Raw genomic sequence first — 23,569 nt, 5'->3', positions numbered from 1 at the left:
CCTTTCTAGGTGGATTCTCAGCTTTTTTTTCCTTACCAAAATCTATTTGAAGTTCATATAACAGCATTTTAAACAATGGGAAAAAAATGCTTGTGTAAACCTGTATGAGTGAAATTTGGTCTGTGTTTTCACCGAGGAGGTTATCTATTTATGGGTTCCTTGTTCTGCACAGTCTAAGTCTGACAAGCTGCAAGACTTTTGTAATTCTATTAAGGAGTGTCAAGAACTTGGTTTTAGTTTTAGCATTGGATTAAAAAAATGTGTAATGCTTTGGTCATTTTACATTCTGGTATCTGCGTGCCTCCGTCTGAACTGTGCATGCGTTGCATACCTGAACGTCAACTCCAAATGGACTCAAATGGCACATACCAGATTTTTTTGAACCAAATGTTGCATAACTAATTTTGCAATAAAGTGTTTTTAGTTGCGGCTATGATAAGATGTTACACATTGGTGCATCTTTAAGATTACAGATTTAAATAGGCAAAAACATGGTAGTTTGTAGTCATAAACCAACATCATATTGTAAGATGTATGCAGAGACAGTTGGATGACTTGTTGTTCATGCATGGGCATTTAGTTTGTTTAAACTGAGTATATTGTCATTGGGGACTATGTGCATAAAAACTGCTCAAAGGTGTCATGGTTTGCAGGATTTGGCTCTCATTTTAGGTAGCAATCTCGGTTTCTAGAATATCTCAGTATCATAACTGACACCCTTCCTTCTGGTTTTCTTGGAGGTTGCACCACTAATTACTAAAAAATCCCCCATTTTTCACATTTAACTTCTCTTTCAAGAAAAGGGGAATGTGACATTCTTTTTTCCTGTTTCTTCAGTGCATGTGGACTCCTATTCTGAGTCACCTTTGGGGTTTTTTTGTTTTGAGATATAAGTAGATTATAGCAGGGGAGATGCCAGTGAGAGATGTTGAGTACTCTTCTGTAAGGGCTAATGGTTTAAAGACCACTATTTAGTAACCCAGGCTATTATGTCTGCAGTTACCTTTCTTCTTCTGTTGTTCAACAAGACTTTTTCAGAAGAATAAATCAAGTGCATGCTTTGCTTTTGTTTTATAATTAATATCATTATTCCTAAAGGCAATCCCTGTTACTTTGTGATAAATTTTCTGTTCCACTTCTTTAGATAAACCAAATGGCAGCACTGGAAATTAATGAAACTTTGGTTCAATCTTGTGTTTTAGACCATCTGGGTAAACACAGTAGTAGTTGCAGGATTACACCTTTCAGGAGCAATGGATAAAACTGACTCTCCTAAAGATTTTGAGTTATTCAACTGGACAACGCTTTTAATCCAGTACTTATCTTTTTTTTTTTTTTTTTAAGGGTTCTTTGTGCAAATATTTGAGTCTCCACACAAGTGACTGGGTGAGCTCCTGTCGTTTGGCACACTCTATAACGAGGGGCTTGGCGTACCTGCACACGGAGCTACCTCGAGGAGGTAAGGCCAGGAAGGGATGCCGAGATGTTCAAGATACTCTTATTTCTATCAGGTAGTAGATTCCTGCCTTTCTTTTTTCTCTGTGACAGTACGGTGAGTAGGAAATGATGAATGCAGATAGAGATTACTCAGAAGTTCTGATACGTTCTTTCCTTCTGAACAATCCCGTGTTGTGGGCTGCGTCTGTGACGCTTGTATGAAAACATGGAGTAGGAGCCAGCAGAGCCCCAGAGAAAGGCAAGAGGAGGAGGCAGAGTTGTGCAGTGCTGCTGTATCATGGCAACAGATTACTGAAGACCTGAAGCACTGGATGTCTAGCAGAGAGCAAACAGATGGGGTGTTCTGTTTGTTTTTGCAGTTCAGACACAAATCACCAAAGCAATTTTTAGTTTGTGTGTGAACTGTATACGCAAAGAGAAATAATTAAATCTTCTAACTCCACTGTAGTTTTATTTATCATATTTCTTGATGTTTGTCTGAGGGTGTGGGCCTAGTCTTCGCGGTGTACAAACGGTACTGCTGGACTTTTAGTGTTTTATTAGAGCACTGGATGTGACAACATATTGATTTATATCTTTATATCTCTGCTTGCGTGCTTCAGCCAGCATTTCAGCAGCTGAAGTATCATGATTATAAAGCAGATATTCTGAGATATGTGATGTATCAGGCTGAAGAATAATGCCTGGCACTGGAGCGTTAGCTTTTTGGCAGTAAATAAAAGGATGGTATCATTTATTCTACGTTAAGGTGCTAATGTTTGGATTAAAATTCAAAACTATGTATCTCAAATGTTAAGCATCAATTCTAGCAAAGAATGACAACTAGAGATGCTGTTAAAAGTGCAAGGCTGAAAATACCTAAACCAGTATTCCTATGTGCCGTTGAAACTGCAGCTATCATCTTAACTTCATCATTTCGAAATGTGCAGACAGGTGTGTCCATTCGCAGCCAGAAAATGTGTAAACCTTCCATCATAAAGAAGAGACAGCCATAGGCTGGTCTATGAATGCTAGGAAGGAACTCATGGAGTAGAATAATTTCCACAGTAAAACCGGTTCTATAGTGCTGGCTGCTTTACTGACAAAATAAATTGCATATGAACTAGCAATAACTGAGATTATTCTTTGGAAAAGATCAGATCCCTTGCAAGATGAACATGTTCAGACTCTCTGGAATAATATTGTCTACATATCTTCTGAATAGGTGCCAATCCCAATCATAACATAAATAGTTGATGCCCTATTTGACACATGAGTGTGGATATGAGCGAGGCTGTCAGGGCTGCGATAGCAGGTCTGTGCTTAAGCACACGATGTCTTCCCTGCCAAAATCATGCTGAAATACCCCTTCGAAAGAAGCTTATTGGCAAACACTAAAACTGTATATAGCAGTAGCCTAATATATTGTATAGATACAGTGAAACTCTGAATGCCAGTCACTTTTCTATAGATAGCGTACGGTGGAACTCATTATAAAGAGGCAAAAATGTTAGCTTTCTAAAAGATAAGCTGATTTTCTGCTTATAATAGCTGAGCAGACGTAATGAGGTTCTCTCATTTTGCCAAACAGTAGAACTGCTCAAATAATAACAAGCACTTCCATGTGTCCAAATAGACCATTACAAACCTGCAATATCCCATCGTGACTTGAACAGCCGCAATGTACTGGTAAAGAATGACGGAACATGTGTAATTAGCGATTTTGGACTCTCCATGAAGTTAACTGGGAACAGACTGGTACGCCCAGGTGAGGAAGATAATGCAGCCATTAGTGAGGTAAGTAGAAATGAAGATAAACCAGTGTATAAAGGAAGACAAGTTAGTATGGAAGTAACACTGAGAAATAACTGTTTCTGTTGTTACAAGGTGAATGTTAAGGTGGTACAATTCCTCTAAGGGGGAATTGCTGCAATGTGGGTGAGAAGTGGCTGAAACCTTGCTAGGAAGAAACTGGTTTTATTCTCAAAACACTCGAAAACAAACCTAACATTTTGAAAGGTGGTAGGTTGGCAGCCCTAGGAGACTGAAGTTTTCTGTGTGAGATATGAGAAGATGCGAGGTAGGTTTGGTTGCCATGTTGTTTGCGATGATGTGGTACAGGTCCCTTCAGTCTTGTACTGCAAGTATTAACTGAAGACCAAACATTCTTTAGCGGTTTTGGTGTTAATTTTTCTGAAATGGTGACATACCGCATTCTGCATCCTACAACTGTGTGTCATCTGCAATTTTCTGGACTTTAAATGCATACATCTCGGAGACTAAGTGCATGTGGAAAGACGTGGACCAACTGAGAAAGAACGGGAACAAAATAACAGGGGATGCTTATAGGAAAAGATGAAAGAATAGGGTTATTTAGGGAAGGAAAAGCAGAGACAGTTCTTCAAATATGTAAACTGCTACAAAGTTCAGTGTGGGTAGGACAAGGGGTTACATTGTAGGAGGGAAAGTTTAGGTTAGTTACGAAGAAACCTTTCTAATCTGTAGAAGGCAGCCAAGGTCTGGAATGGACTGCTGAGGAAGGCTATATAGAATTTGCATCATTTTATGAATTTAAGGAACAGATTGGGAAAACATCTGTTAGGAGTGGGTTAGAATGGATTCTGGGCAGAAAGAAGAAATTGATTTCTTAAGCTTTCTTTTTTATGATGCTGCGATTCAGAGAGTGGTTTTTTTGTTGTTTTCTTTTTGTGTAAGCATAAATACACTGACACCTGAATATAGGCTACTGAAATACAGTGAGACTATTTTAAACAGAGTAAAAGTCCCTAATGGTTCAGTACATTTGTCGTCTTTGTGCTTTTACAGAAAATCTTTACATTTCATTCAAAGAATGTGTTTTGCAGTGCTAATCACCTTCCCTTAGAAAGCAAGCGCTACATTCATAATACCTAATGTACAGGTCCTCTTTTTAGATCTCCCCTTACTGAACAAAGAAACAGGAAAACCACTCTTTAAAATGCAGGGATATGGAATAGTCTTGTGACAAAAGACTGCCCTACGAGTACTGATGAGTGATTGCTCTAATCTAATATATTTCCCAGTGGAAATGAACAGGTGTCCTCCAAGGCTGTTAGTAACCATTGACCATGGAAGAGGTAGGGGAGAGCCTTGCTGACAGTCCAGGAATAAAGAGAAGTAGTTCCTTGTTCAGCAGCATCCTCTTCCATTACGATACATACCTTGGTGTTTAACAGAGTGATTTCAGGAAAAAGAAACATTTCTGCTGTATCGTATTGCATATGAGAACATTGAGTAAGGGACAAAATTATTTTGTTTGGGTACATACAAAAAAGTGACAGAGTAGGGGGAGGGTTTTATTTTGACTAGGCTCCTGATAAGAGTCTAGAATCTGAGGACATTGATTAGAAGAGAACTGCATTTTTCTTAACTGTAGAAAATATCAAACAAAGTGTTTTGTATTAAAAAAAAAAAATCTCCATAATAAATTGAATTTGTAAATTGTTTCCTGATTTGAAGCTTTGATTTTATGTTTTTCCAGGTTGGTACGATCCGCTATATGGCCCCAGAAGTGCTTGAAGGAGCAGTGAACTTGAGGGACTGTGAATCTGCTTTGAAACAAGTAGATATGTATGCACTAGGCCTTATCTACTGGGAGATATTTATGAGATGTACAGACCTCTTCCCAGGTAACTAAAAGAACTGGAAAAAACATTAGTAGAAAGTGGTACCAGCAACCAAAGCTACTCCCTAGTCATAGCTTTTTAAATGAAGAAGGGAAATAATTTTCTCAATTGTTTTTGCCATTAAGTCGGTGCCATCTAGCGTTCAAGATGATTGTTGTCAATACAGTGTATTTGAGTGTGAAGCACAGTTCATGCTGAAAGACTTTAAATTACCTGTTTAAGCAGTTTGCAGGCCTCGTGGTAAGTGCAATTTGAGCATTATTATTATTGTCCAGAGTTTACAAACATTGAGAGTCGGGCTGATGGCAAAGGCAGTACTTTTAGTTCTTAGAACTGATAAAAGTGCCTGAAGTGTCTTTCAGACTTTCCTCATGAAAGAATGGCAGTGCTGTGATTTAATGTAGCCTTTAGTCAGTCGCACTTTTTATGCTAGTGACATTGAAAATTCAGGGAAATCCTCTATACCTATAACATAAAACAAGAGGAAGTAGACTTCTAAAATTTAACAGGTGAGATTGTGTCACAACCACTTATCTTATTCCCAAGATACAGCATATAGAGTTAATCTGACATGCAGCATTCTCTCTAGTCAAACAGCTGCACTTCATGTACAGAGACTTGTAATCTCGCTGGGCTTCCTCCCAAATGAAGTACATGAATATATTCAGTCAGCGACGTTTCACAGAAATTAGGTGTCATCCTCAGGCTCTAAGACATGCTGAATGTGCCACTCAACCAGCAAAGTTTGAAGATGCTATCCTTTGGTTGGTTGCTGAACAACACTTAATTCATTTGCAGTTAATTCAGCTTTTTTTGTGACGTTAGACTTTGGGGGAAAGTGGAGAACATCTCAATAGACAGCAACTTTGATACTACCTTTCATCACCTGAAAGCCCTTGCTCTGCCTTTTAATCTGTGATTTTTTTTCTTTCTTTTTTTTGCTAACAGGGGAATCTGTGCCAGAGTACCAGATGGCTTTCCAGACAGAAGTCGGAAACCATCCCACTTTTGAAGATATGCAAGTCTTGGTGTCTAGAGAGAAGCAAAGACCAAAATTCCCAGAAGCGTGGAAGGAAAACAGCCTGGTGAGATAGAATATTTTCAAAGAAACAATCATTTAACCAGCTATAGGGTGTACTCACTTCTTAAAAGCAATTTTTGAATACGTTCTTTTTTTTAAATTTTTGTTGGTATTTAGGATTGGGAGCTGCTTCTGTCTGGACTTCTTAAATATTGAATTCAGTTTTTAAAAAGTCATTGACATGAAAGCTAGTTTTCTTTCAAGGAAAAATACTATGATTATTATCGGATGCTGAAGTGTGATACACAGAAGATAACTTGTTATATTAATTGTTAGACAGTATCTGTAGTATTATGCATGAAGTGCCCATATGTTCTCTGTATGCTGGATGAGAAACATAGAGGCATTTTCTGTCTTTTGACATCCTATAAACTAATAACCCTAAAATAGTTGGCAAAAATGTAAATATACTCTCCAAAACTAAAATCTATAAAAATTGTAATAAACTTTTTCTGAAGTTATATCGTCCTCAGAATTTGCAGAGGCTACAGCTTCTAGCAATCATTTAATTATAACTAGATTAGAAATTTTATATGGCTTCATTTGATCTGCAATTTTTATTTTTAAGACTATAAACATAGTTATGTTGTTTGTTGTTTTGAATTAATATAGCTATGGCTTATAGCCTTGCTTGCTGCTGCAGGCCAACAAGTTACGGCAAGTCAGCTGAACTCTGGTAAGAGTCTGTGTGCTTGCTTTCATCTGCAGCAAGGTGAGGTAATGCGAATCCCCTTAGTTGGGGGTTGTTTGTCTTTTATTACAAGCAAGTGAAATGCAGTTACTGGGTTCCACCTGATACATGGTAACTTGTTTAAGCTAAAATAGCTTGATTGCGAGTATGAAAATTACATATTTGACTCTTATTTTAAACAATGCTTCTAGTTATTCCCTTACTGAAATTACGCCCTTCAATCTTTAGAGACTTTGCTAGTTGATAAGTATGTAGCTACTGTGCAGATAATGGGGAGCCTAAGGCCTCATCTATGCTGGTACTTGTAAATATGTATGAAACCATTTTCAGAGAGGAGCATAGCCTCCAGTATTAACACTGTTGTAAAACATGTTGTAACTGAGTTGAGAGCTTCATAGAGAGGTTCTTTTATTACACAGTTTTGGCCAGCCAGTCTTGGAGGTGGGGGGAGGAGGGGAGGAATCCACACCCAAACTATATAGGAAATCAAGCAGCAACTGTTTTAACTACAGCCATGTTGACAAATGCAGTGTTGGAAGAACCAAGCTTGACAGCTGTGTTTGAAGACAGTTATAACTAGAACAGTTCAAGAAGGTTTGTTTTGTTTTGCAGACTACCGTTTTAAATGTTAATTACGTTCTAACAAGCTGATAGACTCCAGCATTATTAGACACTGAGCTAGTAATGATCCCTGTATTTGAAATGCCTAACACATTCTTTGTGTTGTCACTAATTTTTTTGCAAAAATTCAAAATAATAATAATGATCATATTAAGTCCAGCTAAGGATGGATCTACACCATTGCTTTAAGAGAAAAGAGGACTAAATAAACAATCCATAGTTCTGTCATGGGTATCAAACAACCTTCTCCATTCTATGGCAGTCTAGGATAACATCTGAATGAGCGCTTTAGGGGAGATACTGTAGAAAACTAAGCTCTAGATAACCTCATCCTGGTTATCTGGTCCTAACCTCCTGTATCTAATGCATGGGATAAAAGACTTCTGTCTGTTATTTGAAGCTATGCTGACATGTTGGGTTATAACACTTTCATGCAAATTCATCTATTAGAGAAATGTATTTGCCCTTTTCATTTGAGAAATACAAATAAAAAGCAGTGTTTTATTTTTTAGGTCACATAATTAAGGCACTCAAAAGATGTGGAATCCTAAATTTATGATTACTTATGCAATCTCAGTTTGCTTCTTGAACATATGCGTTATGATACAGACCTTGATTAGCAGTATTGTTTTTCACGGTATAAACCAACAATCTGAGCAGATGATGTGCATAAACTAATTCAAGGGCTATAAACTGAGTTGAGATGTCAGCAGCATTCTTGTCTCATTTGCCAAAGCCAAAGCAGGGCCCAAGCTTGACTTCAAAGGTCAGGACTGAAGGATATTAATAGAGTAATAGAATAATGCAGATTTCCTGTTCCTTCTATCTTTTTTATGAGTGCTAAAACTTCTAAAAGGTGCATTTTGGTATAGATCTCTTTGAACCTGAAATTAATAGAAAACACATCACTGTGGTAAATGTGAAGGTCTAGAACTTCAGTTTTGTTAACTATCTATACAGTCATCACTGTGCTCCTTTCATGATCCTTAAAACGTCAAAAGGAAAGGATCTGCCAGAAGAGAGACAATATTAAGTTAAACACTGGTTAAATTTACTGCTGGTGAAACCTGTAGGGGAAAGTCTTACAAAGGGCCAAGACAGGAGAGTAGGGCACCCACTGACTTAGATACGTCTAAATTGTGACTGAATCAAGTCCTAAAAGCCAAAGGCTTTTTATTCTGGGAGAGAAAACGCATCCAGTACACTATCCTGTCATTGTCCCTGAGGGTGCTGTTAGACTCATGTCCCTCAGCTAAGAGGGGTGTAGCTGCTTAACCCCTTTTCGATCTACTGTGGGAAGAGAGATAAAAGGTTTGCTTGTGTGGGAGCTCATCCCCACCTGTGCAGCCGTAGCTGCATCACTAAGCAGCAGTGATTTGCCAGGTGCAAGCGATGCCAGGAGCCCGCTCTGTGGGCGAGGAGCTCTTGGCTGGCTTGCAGAGCTAGTCCTTGGCTTTCGCTGCCAGAAGCAAACAAGGCAGTTCTGGCATAGAGGCAGTCAGCAGGACCACTGAATGCCTTAGTGCCCAGCTGGGACTATGCACAGTCATTGGTGCTGGAGAGGTTAAAGCTGGGCTGTAGATGTGAGATGTTCTGGCAAACCATATCCTATCCATGGGCCATTGGCAGCAGGGGCCGATAAATGTCTGCCTGTTTTCTGTACTCCGGATGCAGTGGAAGCAGAAGTGTTCAGCGCTCGTAATTTCAGTTGCCTCCTCTCCAGGTCTCTGACCATATGGCAGCACATTTTGGAGGTCTTGAGCTCTAATCCTGACTGTACCACTCAACCCACAGTGTGATCCCAGGAAAGTGTGTCTGTTTCTGTTTCTCCATCTGTAAAACAAGGGCAGCAATAATCTCATCCCATAGCGCAGACGAATTCACTGATATTTATGAGGCATTTGGATGTTACAGTAGTGAACAGAAGAGGAAAAGCATGATGAAATGAGCAAGGCTGTGTTATTTGCATACAGTGCAGGGAAGCAAGGCGCGGACCATTAGCTGAATTGTGAGGATAACAATGACAGCATTTCCAGAATATCATCAGTCCTTAGTACGCAGCTTTCACAAGGCAGGGAGAGTGAGCTGAGCATGCATACATCAGACAGGGCTGGCTGAAGGTGGTATGGACAATGGCGAATGTAGCTTTTCCTAAAGAATTGTCTTCCTAGTTGCTGTGTATGTGAGGTATTATAATATTAGTCCTGCATACTGCTGTTATTAGGGTAAACTAGCTTTGAATGAAATTGTGTATCTTCCGTTTCTCTTTCTCACCAGCGTGTGACTATTTTCATGCATACTGAATGCTGTCATAAAACAGTAAATTAGAAGCACAATATAAAGGGAAAATAATTTAAGATAAAGGGGTTTTGTTTGTTTGTCTCCTGGCAGGCTGTGAGGTCACTTAAAGAAACAATTGAAGACTGTTGGGATCAAGATGCTGAAGCCCGACTAACAGCGCAGTGTGCTGAGGAGAGGATGGCAGAACTCATGATGATTTGGGAGAGAAATAAATCAGTTAGTCCAACGGTCAACCCTATGTCAACTGCCATGCAAAATGAGCGGTAAGAAGAGAAAACATTTGGTTTTAGTCAGCAGCGAATGCCCAATGCAATGCTCGGCTCACCCCAGGAAGGAAGCTAGAGCATGCTGCTAGCTTAACGTTTCTGCACCCGTGAAGTGGGTGTGTGTTACGTGAGCTAGTCTGCATATGGGTATTGTATGACATGATCCTGATTGCTTGTGTTCTTAAGATCTCCTATGTGTCCCCAGAATTCAGGCACCTTTTATGTAAACAACTGTACTTCTCACAGAGGGGCCTTTTAAACTGAACTTAGGCAAACTGTCCAAACAGGCTTACAAAGATATGAAGTGACTATGAATTGTCTTTTAAAGACTCTTGCTAAATGATAAATGCATGTTTTTTATGCATAAAACTTCTGTTTAAAATGTTCTTATAAAAACTGTGAACTTGCAGGCAATATGAGTTCAGGAAATCACAGTCTCAAACCTGTAGTTTTTCAGTTAAAGAACCGCAGGGCCATCATTTAAGTCATCGTTATTCTGAGCCCAGTGAGAGAGGTGCTGTGCATTCTCTGCTTATATATGATCCAGAGGGAGTGAGAATTTGCAGAACTGACATTAGTGCTTAATAGTATACACTAGAGATGTGGATTTCATAGAAGAGTAATGTTGCTGTATGTGGCAGTGTTTACTGAATGAAAAAAATTATGTTTAAATCGTAGAATATCAAAATTGTTAAAATAATAGATTTTTCATGGTTTAGGACCTTGTGACTTTTTCCCAGCATCACTTTCTCCATCTTGTGTGTTGAGTTCTTGTTGCCCTCCTTCAGCATCACTTCTCTGCAACTAGAGCAGTGCTTTAGCAGTGAACTGGACAAACAGCATATTGGACAAATAGAAGAAAATTACTGTTATCCGATTTAGTTGTAGAAATAACATCCATGACAAAATTGCTGTCCTAGTAAAATGAATTTTCTGCTACCCGGGATTTTTCAAGGAAGTTACTGAAAGATCTCAGTTTGTACTGTATCTGTCCTTAGTTTATGCATGAAAAGAAACAGAAAGACATTCAGCTCTCTTAAATGAGAGGCTTTATAATATGAGGTGATTTTTACATATATGATCTTAATATCACTTATTTTTTCTTAAAGGAATCTGTCACATCATAGGCGTGTATCAAAGATAAGGCCATATCCAGATTACTCTTCCTCTTCCTACATTGAAGATTCAATCCACCACACTGACAGCATAGTGAAGAACATTTCTTCTGAACATTCAATGTCCACTACACCATTGACTTCAGGGGAGAAGAATAGAAACTCCATTAACTACGAGCGGCAACAAGCGCAAGCTCGCATCCCTAGTCCCGAGACAAGTGTCACCAGTTTGTCCACCAATACTACCACCACCAATACAACTGGCCTCACTCCTAGCACTGGCATGACCACCATATCCGAAATGCCTTATTCGGATGAAACAAACTTACATACCACAAATGTCATGCAGCCAGGTGGGCCCACCCCTGTTTGTCTGCAGCTAACAGAGGAGGACTTGGAGACAAATAAATTGGATCCAAAAGAAGTGGATAAGAACCTGAAAGAAAGCTCTGATGAGAATCTGATGGAACATTCACTTAAGCAGTTTAGTGGGCCAGATCCACTCAGCAGCACTAGTTCCAGCTTGCTTTATCCGCTGATAAAACTTGCAGTAGAGGTGACAGGACAACAGGACTTCACACAAGCTGGCAATGGTCAAGCATGTTTGATTCCGGATGTCCCATCTGCTCAGGTCTATCCTCTACCCAAGCAACAGAACCTACCGAAGAGGCCTACTAGCCTCCCCCTAAACACCAAAAATTCAACAAAGGAGCCACGGTTAAAATTTGGTGGCAAGCACAAATCAAACTTGAAGCAAGTGGAAACAGGCGTTGCCAAGATGAACACTATCAATGCTGCAGAACCTCATGTTGTGACAGTTACCATGAACGGAGTGGCTGGGAGAAGCCACAGCATAAACTCTCATGCTGGCACAACCCAGTATGCCAATGGGACAGTGCCGTCTGGCCAGACAACCAGTTCGGTAGCGCAAAGGGCCCAGGAAATGCTTCAGAACCAGTTCAGTGGAGAGGATAGTCGGCTGAATATTAATTCAAGCCCTGATGAGCATGAACCCTTGTTGAGGCGGGAGCAGCAGGTTGGCCATGATGAAGGTGTTCTGGACCGCCTAGTAGACAGGAGAGAGCGACCACTGGACAACGGCCGAACAAATGCCAATAACAACAACAGTAATCCCTGTCCAGTGCAAGACACAGCTACAGTCAGTATCCCGAATGTAGCGAGAAATCCTGGGCAGACCCAGACTAGAAGAGCACAGAGGCCTAATTCGCTGGATCTATCAGCCACAAATAGTTTGGATAGCAGTAGTATGCAGTGTAAGTGCCTGCAGGACTTGAACAGCTTCCCTGACACTTTTTTACTTAATAACTACATATATTTGCTTGAATAGAAAATACTTCTGTGTCTCCTGTCCCTCCTCAAAGCATACTTACTAAATCCCATATAAATTTAATTTCTATCAGCACAATTTCAGTCTTCTCAGTAAAGTCCTGTCTCCATCAACTCCAGCACATTAGGTCATTATCTTCCTTCCCCATACATGGAATAAATCTGTCCCTTTATAACCTATCTACTCTGACTCTAGGAAGGGAGCATTTCCTAACTTTCATTATTCCTTGCAAGGCACCTACCTAGGCAGCTGTAAAGCATATTGAAAAAGCTTCCTATTTCTTCCTTGGGCAGGTATAATGGGCACATTATGCCTTCTTTTCCTTACTTTTCCTCATTCTTTTAAGAGTAGCTGGCACTAAGATGCATTGATTAATATAACTTATTATAATAACTACTTATATGCTTCATTACTTTTAAAGCAACTGATCTGACTCTATTAGCCCAGCCTAGACGGACGGTCAGGCATTCTCTACTTTGCTATATGAGCTCCAACAACTACAGCAAACCTTCATCAGTTTACCATGTACCTATCAAAAATTAATCGAAGCACTTAGAGAAGGAAATGATTTTAATAGACTCTTTCAGAATAACTGCCTTAAGAGTTTTACAGCCAAAGATTTAAGAGGTTACAATGGAGCTCTCTTTTTTACAGTAAGAATGTAATCATGTAGTTAAATTAGGTACATCCTCTGAGTTTGTCTTTGGGCCTGTTGGAGCTGTTGGAAAGGCTTCCTGGTGTGCATTTTTAAGAGAATATATTTCCAGAATGCACTGGAGTCTTTGAAAGGTGCTTCCAAACCTCTATGTGATACTAGTGAAATAATCTGGGGTGGCAGGCACGTTTGGAAAAAAAAGGTTTAGAAACAAACCCGAATAGATCTTTCAGGAAACATAGTTGAATATTCAGCAGTGGAATGTTTAAGCCTTCCTTTTAAGTAGGAAACCTTAATTTTTGTCTTAACATGTTGACTTGAGTTGAAATAGTCTTGAGGTAAAGAAAAAAGATTTTCGCAGTAACTCCCTTTAATTGAAGTTTAAGTTAAAAGAAAGGGTTTGAAGGTTATGTAAAGTGGAAGTTTTTTTAACAATCAGATTTCTACTGCTGAAATTTTATCATGATTGAAGTTGGTTTTGCCAGTTTTGCAACCCAACATCCCATATCCTGACTTAGGATCTTAACAGAGAAATGGACTGTTTTGTCTCCAGGTGAAATGCTTTGCCAGGTGAAGTAGAATTAGGGGACCTATGACTTAATTATGCTATTAAAAGTTTAGCCTTTGCCATCCTGTAGTAGCGACTCTTTTTTTGTACCTCCCATTACAGGTAATATAAGATACTATGATTGCAAAAGCCCCTCAAATGTCAAATGCTGATTCTGCTGTTTGATGCCAATGTGCATTCAAGGACAACAGAATCTGACCCCTTGTTTTAGTGGCGGCTGCTGTAGTTGATATACCTGCCATGTCTCTGCCACACAGTTGCTTTTGTGTCAAGGTTTTGTTCTTTTGTTCTGTTTTGCATGAGTAATAACCGTGGACTCTCCAGTCTAATCTTACCTTCCTCGTAATGCTATTTTCTACTCTCTTTTTGTTTTTTGTTTTTGTTTTTTCCTTCAGTAGGTGACTCCTCACAGGATGGCAAATCGGGCTCAGGAGAAAAGATCAAGAAACGTGTGAAAACTCCATACTCACTTAAGCGGTGGCGTCCTTCAACGTGGGTCATCTCCACCGAGCCGCTGCACTGCGAGGTCAACAATAACGGCAGTGACCGGGCAGTCCACTCCAAATCCAGCACTGCTGTTTACCTTGCGGAAGGAGGCACTGCCACCACAATGGTATCTAAGGACGCAGGAGTGAACTGCCTGTGAAATACTTTAAAAGCCGACAAATGACCTTTTTTTTGCATTATTTGAAACAAACATGCAGAAGACATTTTAAAAAACTGCTTTCTCCTCCTGTCAGCAACCCCTACCAAGGACTCGCTTTAAATAGATTTCAGCTATGCAGAAAATTTTTAGCTTATGCTTCCATATTTTTTTATTTTGTTTTATTTTTTGAATGTTTTTGCACTTTTATTTAGTATCGCTAAAGTTAAGTCTGTCTGTTTTGACCACGGAATATATATATGTGTATCAAAAATGTGGTCTCAAAATATTTTTTTAAAAAAAGTAACAAAAAAAAGTATTGCTGATAATCAGTTTGGACCAGTTTCTTAAGGTCACTAAGATCATAAGCAGACTATAAGACAGGTTTGACTGCAGTGGTGTCTTGTAACCATGTTTTGATTTCTGTGCACAAGCTAGTCTGTATATTTCTATGTTACAAAGTGTATTCTTTTTTGAACCCCCTATTTTTCTTGTGTCATGTTGAAATGTGCAATAGTCTATAGTTCACAGTATGCTTTATTGAAAAGTGTGTTTCTAAAACTGCCACATGTTCCCCTTTTTGTATTTGTTAATTTTTCCCTGACAGTTGAGCAGTCAGCCGGTCATGACAGTGAACTTTGCACACCGTAGCCAGCTTGAAGCAGCTGCCTATGTCACATTGTGCTCTGAGGTGACAATGCATGAATTTTCCCCAACTTGAAAGGGCTTTTAAAAAGGAACAGAAAAAAATCTGAGCTCAGTACCTTTCCTTTGATCCTTCCAAATCAAAATGTGTTTCCTTTATAGTAATAGATGCCAGCCTGTGAAGTTCTGAATAACAAATCATTGAACTAATGTACGGAAACAATGTCAGCCATTTTTTCCATTTTATTTTGTTTGCAGTTTCACCCCCGTATTTATGTGAAACCTTATTTCAATCACTAATGGTGTACATTGAAAAATACATTTTATTCAGAAATCTTGATAACTGTCATACTTAAAAGCTCTAGTGAAAATAGGTTGTGAACGTATTTTGTTTACACAGAGGAAAAATCATGAATCTTATTTGGCACAAAACAGTTTTGTGATGAGTCACAAATCTTTCCTGATTTACCTGCTTACAGACAGTCTGGGGTAAAATCAGCCTGATTACTTATGCAGGTAGGTGCATCCTAATTGACTGTTGTTGCTGAGTTGAGTTGAAACTCTTCCTCCCTTCAGAATTTTTAGAGCCCCTCATTCATCTTATTAAAATTTACTGCATGCCTCTAAAATTCATGGTTATGAGTGTTCGCAGGGGAAGGTTGGGGTTTTTTCCCTCTGCTTAGACCCTTCTTTCAGTTTGTATGCTCATTGATTTTAGATGTCAGTGAACATGAATGTAATATCTATTGAGATAAATTGATTTTTCACCATCTCAAGTAAACCTTACCTTTTTTTAGAATGATTGTTTTTACTGTCTATTGAAAGAAAATTGATTTCCTTATTGGTCAGGACTGCCTTCCGCCTAAGAAATATCCTTCCACCTGAGAAATATTCTTTCTGATTGAAAACACTTCAGTAAAACTATTTAGATAAAAAAGATGTAACACATGTCAGCCTTTGGTACTGAGTAAAGTTTTATCCTTGTGTCTGAAAACCGGTGATGTTCAAAGAAAGAAAATCTATTCAGTCAGCCTGCCAAACTCCTGTGGCAGGATACTGGCGGCAAACAATTGCCTCCCCCAGCCTGTCTCCTTTCAGCTGACTGAAACAGATGCTCTGTGCTTTCAGACTCATTTGTTTCCTTGCCATTATATTATTTTTTCCCCCTGAGGTAAACTTTGCCAACCCTGTTCTTCTATATCTGATGATGCAACTAGCATAATATATGCTTTGCTACATCTGATTCTTGCTGTTTCCCAAACTCCCTTGTTTATGCTTGATTGCTATGATTTTCTCTTGTAATGCTTCTTAATGTTTCTTAGATTCTCCTAGATATCTCCAAGAGATAACTCTATAAATCCAGACTTTGATTAAGTGTAGTTGTAGAAATACAAGCCATGAGACACATTTTAGGCTCCCTGTGTTCTTTAAGCACCAGTTCAAGCAGTACCTTTCGTCTCTGAGGCGTAATTCTGTTACCGCCTGTATAAATAGAGAGTTATATCACCCTTCTTCAAAAATACAGCCTTTCTCTGGTTTTACTTTTAATTCGGTCTCCGGCTTCCCATCTGCTGTAATCTCGCATCCCAGATGTTGAAAACCTGCCAGTTGCTCAGCTGGGTTTCAAGACCTGAATGAGAATTTTTGGCATTCTGTTCATAATGCTGGCTGTGGTTTTCTCCTCTTTTGGCCTTCTTTGAGTCTCCATTTGAAGTACGGTATGTTGTTTTGGGATGATCGCTGTATCATGCATATTGAAGAATCTTCACTCCTTTCCCAATGACTGTTTTGCTTTGCCTTGCATGTATCATCCATCAGCATTTCAGAATGTGGGCTGAAAAGCGTATTTAGGACACTCTTATCTAACTTGAAACACTCTGGGGAGAGAAAAGTTATTTGCTTTGACTACTGCTTCTTTCTGCTAAGACAGATTTGCACCAGTCTTCTAGCCTTTCTTTTCAGGCCAATCCTTTGTAAGAAGTCCAACTTTTTTATGCTCAATGCAATCAAAATCACTTTAATACCAGATGAAAATGTTCTTCTGCAGTTTTCCTTAAACATTCTTAAAGCAAGCATAATAGTTTCTTTTCCTTTATCTATTTCTATCACTTGCTGGAAGGCCTTTGGGATGAATTTTAATTAGTAGAAAGTATTGGCTTTGTAATCTACCATGGATAAATATAATTTGTAACATGATAGAAATATGTACTTTATCACAAAATACCCTATAGATTAAATAGAGAAAAACTATTTATTTTTAAAGGTCAGTCAAAACAAACTCTTAAGTAGGTACCAAAATATTGTAATTCTGCACAGCTAGATGGGATCAGATTAGCAGTTTGGTTTTAATGCTTAATTTAGTAACGCCTTTTTTTGCTCACAGCAGATAATCCAATCTCCACAGAATACTCTCTCTGTAAATTAAATGATACTGAATTGTATCTCATACCATGGGGAATCATCCTTAACCAAACGAAATACATGTAAGAGAGAGAATTCTACAGATCAGACGCATGGATAATTGATAAATGTACTATAATCAGGGGAGACAAATGTGATCTATTTCTTTGTGGGTTTTTTTCTGGTTTTGTTTTTTTAAGAAAAACAGATAATAATGAAAGTTGATAATTTTCTATCAATTTCTCATGTATATTGCAGACAAGATAAATATAGCAAAATGAAAATAGAATGATAGTGTAAATACCTATGAATTGTGCCACTGTCAAATAGGTAACAGTAGAATATTTGCTATGGTAATTTATAATGTATAATTCAAGAAAAATGTTAGAGCAAACATTTGTGATGTTTGTATATATAAGCCAAAATCCAAAATCTTACTGGTTTTAGAAAATGATGTGCTAGTAGAAGCCAGAAGAATTGCTTAGGTTAATGCATTGTCTCTTTTTCTGTTTCCTATAATAGAGATACTCACCAACATAACATAGTTTTTAGAATGTGAATTCTAACCATTTGAACAGACATGCCTCATAGTCAGATTTATTTTCTTCTAAAATCGGTATTTACAAGTCAGATTATCTGCCACACTTCTCCTGCATTTGCTTATAATGCTCTGTAGCTTCATGTACTAAACAATTAGTATTAAAAATGCCTTTCTTGAAACTCCAAGATGCACTTAAATTGCACAGCTAAAGGTAAGGGAATTCCTAATTTAAAAGAAAACCAATTGATATTAGCATCGTTAGAATATTCTCAGAAACAAAGAACATCTCTGCTTGTGTTTTGCTTTCTTACTGCCATTCATTTGTGTCTTATTTCCATATAGAAAATTACCTAATTTTCAAAGGCAACACAGTTTCATTTTTTTCAGTGCACTGGGGACAAGAAACAATGCAAGACGGATGCTGGCAGGTTTCAGCAAACAAACAAACAAACAAAAAACCCCACCTTATAAATATTTTTAGAAAGTACGTATCTTCCCACCTGTCTGCATTCTCTAAAAGAAATCTTTAATCCTACCTGCCTCAGAAAGAAGAATAAGGAATTCTGTATTTGCATGGAATAGATTTTTGGGCCAAATTTAATAACAATTAATTGTTACTTAAAAAATAAGTATGTGTACATTGTATGTGCCATAGTTTCAGTGTTCAGTGCATTTTGCTCTAATGATATTCCTTTTTTAAATGTTAAAAAAAAAAGTTCACTAATACAACATTACTAAGTCTATGTTCAGATTACAATTTTCTTTCATGAAAAATATTCAAAAGATCATAGCTATTCTGCCATTGAGACCTTATTATGGAAAGTTCCAATCCAAACAGGGAGAATTTTAAAATTCACATATTTAGTCAATACAGCAGAAATTAATTATGCTGTAATTTTTACTTGTATAAAAATGATGGCAGTTCCCATTGCTGAAACAGGCTGTTTTTAAGTCATAAAAGTAGTAATTGCCGGGCACAGTAGCATATCCATGACCTGATGTCAAATTGGAAAATTTGGAGCAACTTATCACAGAAAATTGAAATAGGATTGATTAGTCTGTGAAAGTTGGATTATAGACTGGACAACTTAGTATTTTGCATAAATTTGGATTATTTGAATTTTTCTGTCGGTCTCCCACTATCCATTTTAACAGCTAAATATATTAACCTCCTTTTTTAATCTGCTTATTATTTTTTGTTCAACTTTAAGCCTTTCTTCAGTGAAAAAGCTATACATATTGCAGTGAAGCCAAACACATATTTTTTATGTAAACTCTATGTATTTAGATGCATATCTATGTTGTGCATAAATTCCAGGATTAAATTCTGTGAGTTACAGCATCAGATGGTAGCACTGGTAGCAAGTACAATGTTCTTTTTCATATGCCATTTTTAAGTTGTCTTTAGTGCATGACAGTAAAATTGGGATCAGACCGTGACGTGTGGTCCATAGTGCAAGATCTCCCATGACAGACTTGTCCCTGATTGTTTAGGTGGAATGGATTTATGAGAGAGAGAGAGAGAAAGCTGGGAATGCACATTTCAAACTGTACCTGAAGCTGAGTAATTTCAGAGGTACCTTTCTTAAAGATCAAAAAATAATCCAAAATACTTAATACGTGATAATTTTTACAAGGCTTTTTATGTAGTAGCTATAGTTATGTGCGTGGTTGCCATTTAAACATAGTATTTGAGTCCATTGAATCCAATTACATTTTAGGCTTCTATATTGTCATATAAAACTGTAGCTGTAGAAATACATCCCTTTTTTGATCCCCCCCCTTCCCCTCCTCCAAGCAGGTTCAGTTTTGATATGAAATAGTAACAAATCAGATTTCTCATTTTGAGCTTTCTTCTGTACTGACTGAAATTGGTAGCAGAACTTCCACTTCCGCAGATCACAGATTTAGGCACTCCTGCGAATCAAAATGGGCGTTAGGTTTGGCACGAGCGTACCTGAGGAAGTCAACATCTCTTCGGCTAGCGCTTGAGCCTGCCATTGATTATGAGCAAAGGAGGGCTGGGTTCTGCTGGCAGTGATTTTAAAAATTTCTTGGGAGGATTAGCCCTGGGAAAGCTAAGGTGGCTACTGACGTCTTGAGGGTGTTGGCTGATGCCTCGGTTCAGGCTGTCAGGGTAGGTCAGGACCAGTGCAGCTGTGGTTATCGTCAAGAAGTGGAACTGCACCAGTGGGAGTGGCAGTGGAAGGTTTCAAGATAAATCGTCATTTATACCAAAGCCCTTTAATGTTGATCTGGGCTTCAGGCAGGTCTGATTTAGTGGCTGCTGTGGTGCGTTACCAATATGAATTACTTTTTATGCCCATTTCTATTTATTTTACTGTGGCTTAATCTACATTTGTGCATAATAACCAGGAACTAGTCGAAGTTACGTTAATTTATAATGTAATTGTCAGATATTTTTAAAAGCCTGTTGATCAGCAATTGTGTAAATTTGCAAGTCGTTCAGTTGGTTAACTTCAATGCATAGGTCATGCTTCAACAGACGCAGTAACTGTCACAGTAAGGAAAGATTTCTTCAAAGTTCTTGCAGGCTTCTGCAGATATAATACAGGAGCATACATCCGTCAGGGGCATAGCATCTTGCCTGGTAACTATTTTAAAGCAGAAATAATTGGCCTTTATAACTGCCTAGTTTCAAGGTCTCCCAAAAGTCAATTTTTGTAGCCCATTCACTTGTTTTTAAGATGGAGCAAAAATGTGTGAAGTTTCTTTCTAGAGCACTTGATTCACTTTTTTTGTGCTTCAGAACTGTATCATGAAGTATCACACTTCAATCTTGTGTATTCAAAAGGAAAGAAAATAGTTAATGTTTCTGTAGTTTGTAAAAAGTCACAAGAACAAAGAAACAGGCAAGTCCAAGTTATAGCTGACTTTCATTTGTCACTTTTAATTTTCCTGATTTGTGACTCTTCTCTCTCTTTCACACTGTTGAAATGTATTTAAAAAGGTTTGTATGTAATGTTTCTTGTCTGCTTTTTGTGTCTAGAGGAAAGTGTGCTCTATTCACATTTATATAAGCTGGAATCATATTTTACAATCGTCGTTGATTATTTTCCCCCCAAATGCAGTATAAGAGGAAAATGAACATGGCAAAGACTGATTTCTAGGGTTTGGTCTTCTGTAGAAGCTGAAATAAGGAGATGCGAAACTGCCACTTTCCTTATGAAAGACTGTAAAGAGAGCATTACTTTCTGAGCGAGCTTTTCTGGGGAAGAGGGGGAGAAACCCTAGAATATGGAGTCTCATCAGAACCCTTTTGTTAACGGGTATTTTTGGTTTTTCTCTCAAATGACTGAGGAAATATCATGTATGAATTTATAAATAATTGCTTTCAGTTATTTCTTTTGTATAAGCTGCCCAATACCCTTGCTATGCTGTATAAGTTGTGTTTCATGGAGCAGTGTGAGTATGAAATAAAAAGCTAATTTTTGTTTTTTAGTCATCTGTGGATGCCACTATGAAAGCTGACATTGTTAAAGCCACTACAGAGTTTTCTATGAATACTTGTAAGAATTGCTTTGTTATATATAAACCTAAATAAAGAGATTGTATTGATACAGAGACATTGGATAAGAACATTTAAAAGGCTATTCTTTAGGTCGAAAAGAAAAGGCTTGCTGTAAAATGGTGCATTATTCCATTTATTAAAGATCATATTAATGACAAAAAGCATGGTCTTTTGTGGGTTTTTCGTGGTATTATTGGCCATGAGCAGTAAGACATGCTCCCAGGAATGAGAGGAGAACCCCTGTTGCAGCTGTGTTCTGTTGGTTGAAGGAGAAGAAACTACTTCATTACTGAGGGCTGAATAGGACTTTCAGACACCTGAGGCACGTGGCAGATTGCACACTGCGCTGTTATCAGGTAACAGTGGGAAATAATTGGGGCTTGCCGTCGCTACTTCAGTGCAGTGCCTCTGCTGCTGCTTCGCCCGTTCTCATCGGTCAGGCAGGTAAGATGCTTGTATTGGCGACTAAATACAGTTTTGTAGGCGTTTCAAAGCAGGAGGCCTTACGTGGCCTCTTGCTGCACCTTGTCTGTCTGCTAAGTGTTTAAATGCAGGGAAAAAAAAGGAAAAAAAAAAAAAAAAACAGGAGAAAGAGGCATTAAACTAAATACTTTTCTCCTTCACTTTTGGTTGGGCTGCATCTGGATAGAGTGCAGGATTGATGGCAACCAGGCATGTGGGAGGAACGCAGCCAGCAACCACCTTTGCATGTGGGACAGGAATTAAAATAGCAACCCCCTATCCTTCCCACACAAACTGCTGCACTCTTTCCCCTCCCCATGAGGAGACAATGTCATGGCATTCTTACCAGCAGGAGCTTTCCCAGCCCAGAGCTGCTCCTGTCCAACAGAACTAGAAGAGATGGATTAAGCCAGTGGAAGGACCCTGCGAATTTCCCCCGCTGACTGGCCTGACCCCGGAGTTTGCCTGCTGAGCCTCCTGAAGGGAGGGTGCTGGGAAGAGTCAGGTCTTTTCTCCACTGCAGTCTCCCTTGTTTTCTTCCTGGTGTTTTTCAACTCCTGATGCAAGAACTTCATTGTGAAGGAGTTGTCTGGGATTTTTTACTTTGCAATGAAGAGCTCTTCCTCTAGTTTCCCTTCTTCAGTCATGCTTGCAGGGAACGTCAAGCTGAGCCATTAACTGGAACCACCACCATACAAATGGTAGGCACACTGTACCCCTACAGGTGACGCTGTTCATTTGATCTCATCTTTCTCATCTCCTGGGTGACCATTGGTAAGTGTCAGTGTCAGCATCAGTGCTGCAGGGCCCGATTGCCGCTAAGGCGGGCAGCAGGGTGCTGAGGCTTTAGGATGTGGATGCTTGTCCATGTGGACAACAGAAAGAAATGAATGCAAAATGGTCCCGAGAACTAAGTATCACCCCCACTAAGTCACCTTCCCTTTCTGACGAAAGGAAAATACTAAATCTTTCCTTTAAACAAGAAACAAGCCCCATCTTTCTTTCCCTTTCTAGCCATCCAAATGCTAGCTGAGCTCTGAGGCAGCCGTTCTGCCTATGCACGTGGAGGGAACTCAGTTCTCCTCTCCTCAGTTCTCTTTCTGGAGCACAAACTGAGCTGCCTGGGCTGGGGTCGTGCTACCACCGCACTGCAAGCCCACTTGGGCAATGGTCACTGCAGCTTTGAGGCAAAGTCTTACACAGGTGCAACTAAACTCAACTTAATGCCATGTCACCAGTGGTGAACTCCTCTTTTCTTCGGTTCCACTCCCAGCGTTCCTGGGTTTGCCTTGGCCTTGGGAAGGGGTTCCACATTAGCACCAACTCCGTAGCATGAGCATCCCAGACCCCACAGAGCTGCAACACACATCTCGCACCTTAAAGCACCAAGCACTGTACTGTGGGACCCCACTGGTTCCAGCACTTCCCATTATACACAGCTTGGTGGGACCCATCCTGCACCTTAGTTGCTTCGTTGTTTGCATTTCTCCTTACTTAATTCTTGTTAATTTATTTTTCTCCATCCACAGTGATGATTTTTGCAAGCAAATACGAGAGTGGTGCAACTCTCATACCTCTGTGGCTGAAGAACTACCTCC

The 23,569-nt window shown here is 39.0% G+C and overlaps 1 protein-coding gene across 2 annotated transcripts in view; it reads left to right on the top strand.

The window, feature by feature from the left end:
- BMPR2 (bone morphogenetic protein receptor type 2) overlaps positions 1-21,670 on the top strand; it is a 112,330-nt gene extending 90,660 nt beyond the window's left edge. For both annotated transcript variants that reach the window (XM_075153468.1, XM_075153469.1), the window contains 7 exons: positions 1,345-1,459; positions 3,074-3,234; positions 4,958-5,105; positions 6,051-6,187; positions 9,887-10,059; positions 11,172-12,451; positions 14,144-21,670. In XM_075153468.1, coding sequence (XP_075009569.1) covers positions 1,345-1,459; positions 3,074-3,234; positions 4,958-5,105; positions 6,051-6,187; positions 9,887-10,059; positions 11,172-12,451; positions 14,144-14,394 — 2,265 coding nt within the window. In that variant the 3' untranslated portion in view covers positions 14,395-21,670. The remainder of the gene's footprint in view (positions 1-1,344; positions 1,460-3,073; positions 3,235-4,957; positions 5,106-6,050; positions 6,188-9,886; positions 10,060-11,171; positions 12,452-14,143) is intronic.
- Positions 21,671-23,569: the final 1,899 nt, after the last annotated feature.

The sequence above is a fragment of the Calonectris borealis genome, chromosome 6 (assembly GCF_964195595.1).
Source record: "Calonectris borealis chromosome 6, bCalBor7.hap1.2, whole genome shotgun sequence".
Taxonomy (NCBI): Eukaryota; Metazoa; Chordata; class Aves; order Procellariiformes; family Procellariidae; genus Calonectris; species Calonectris borealis.
This window is presented reverse-complemented; position numbering and strand designations above follow the sequence as displayed.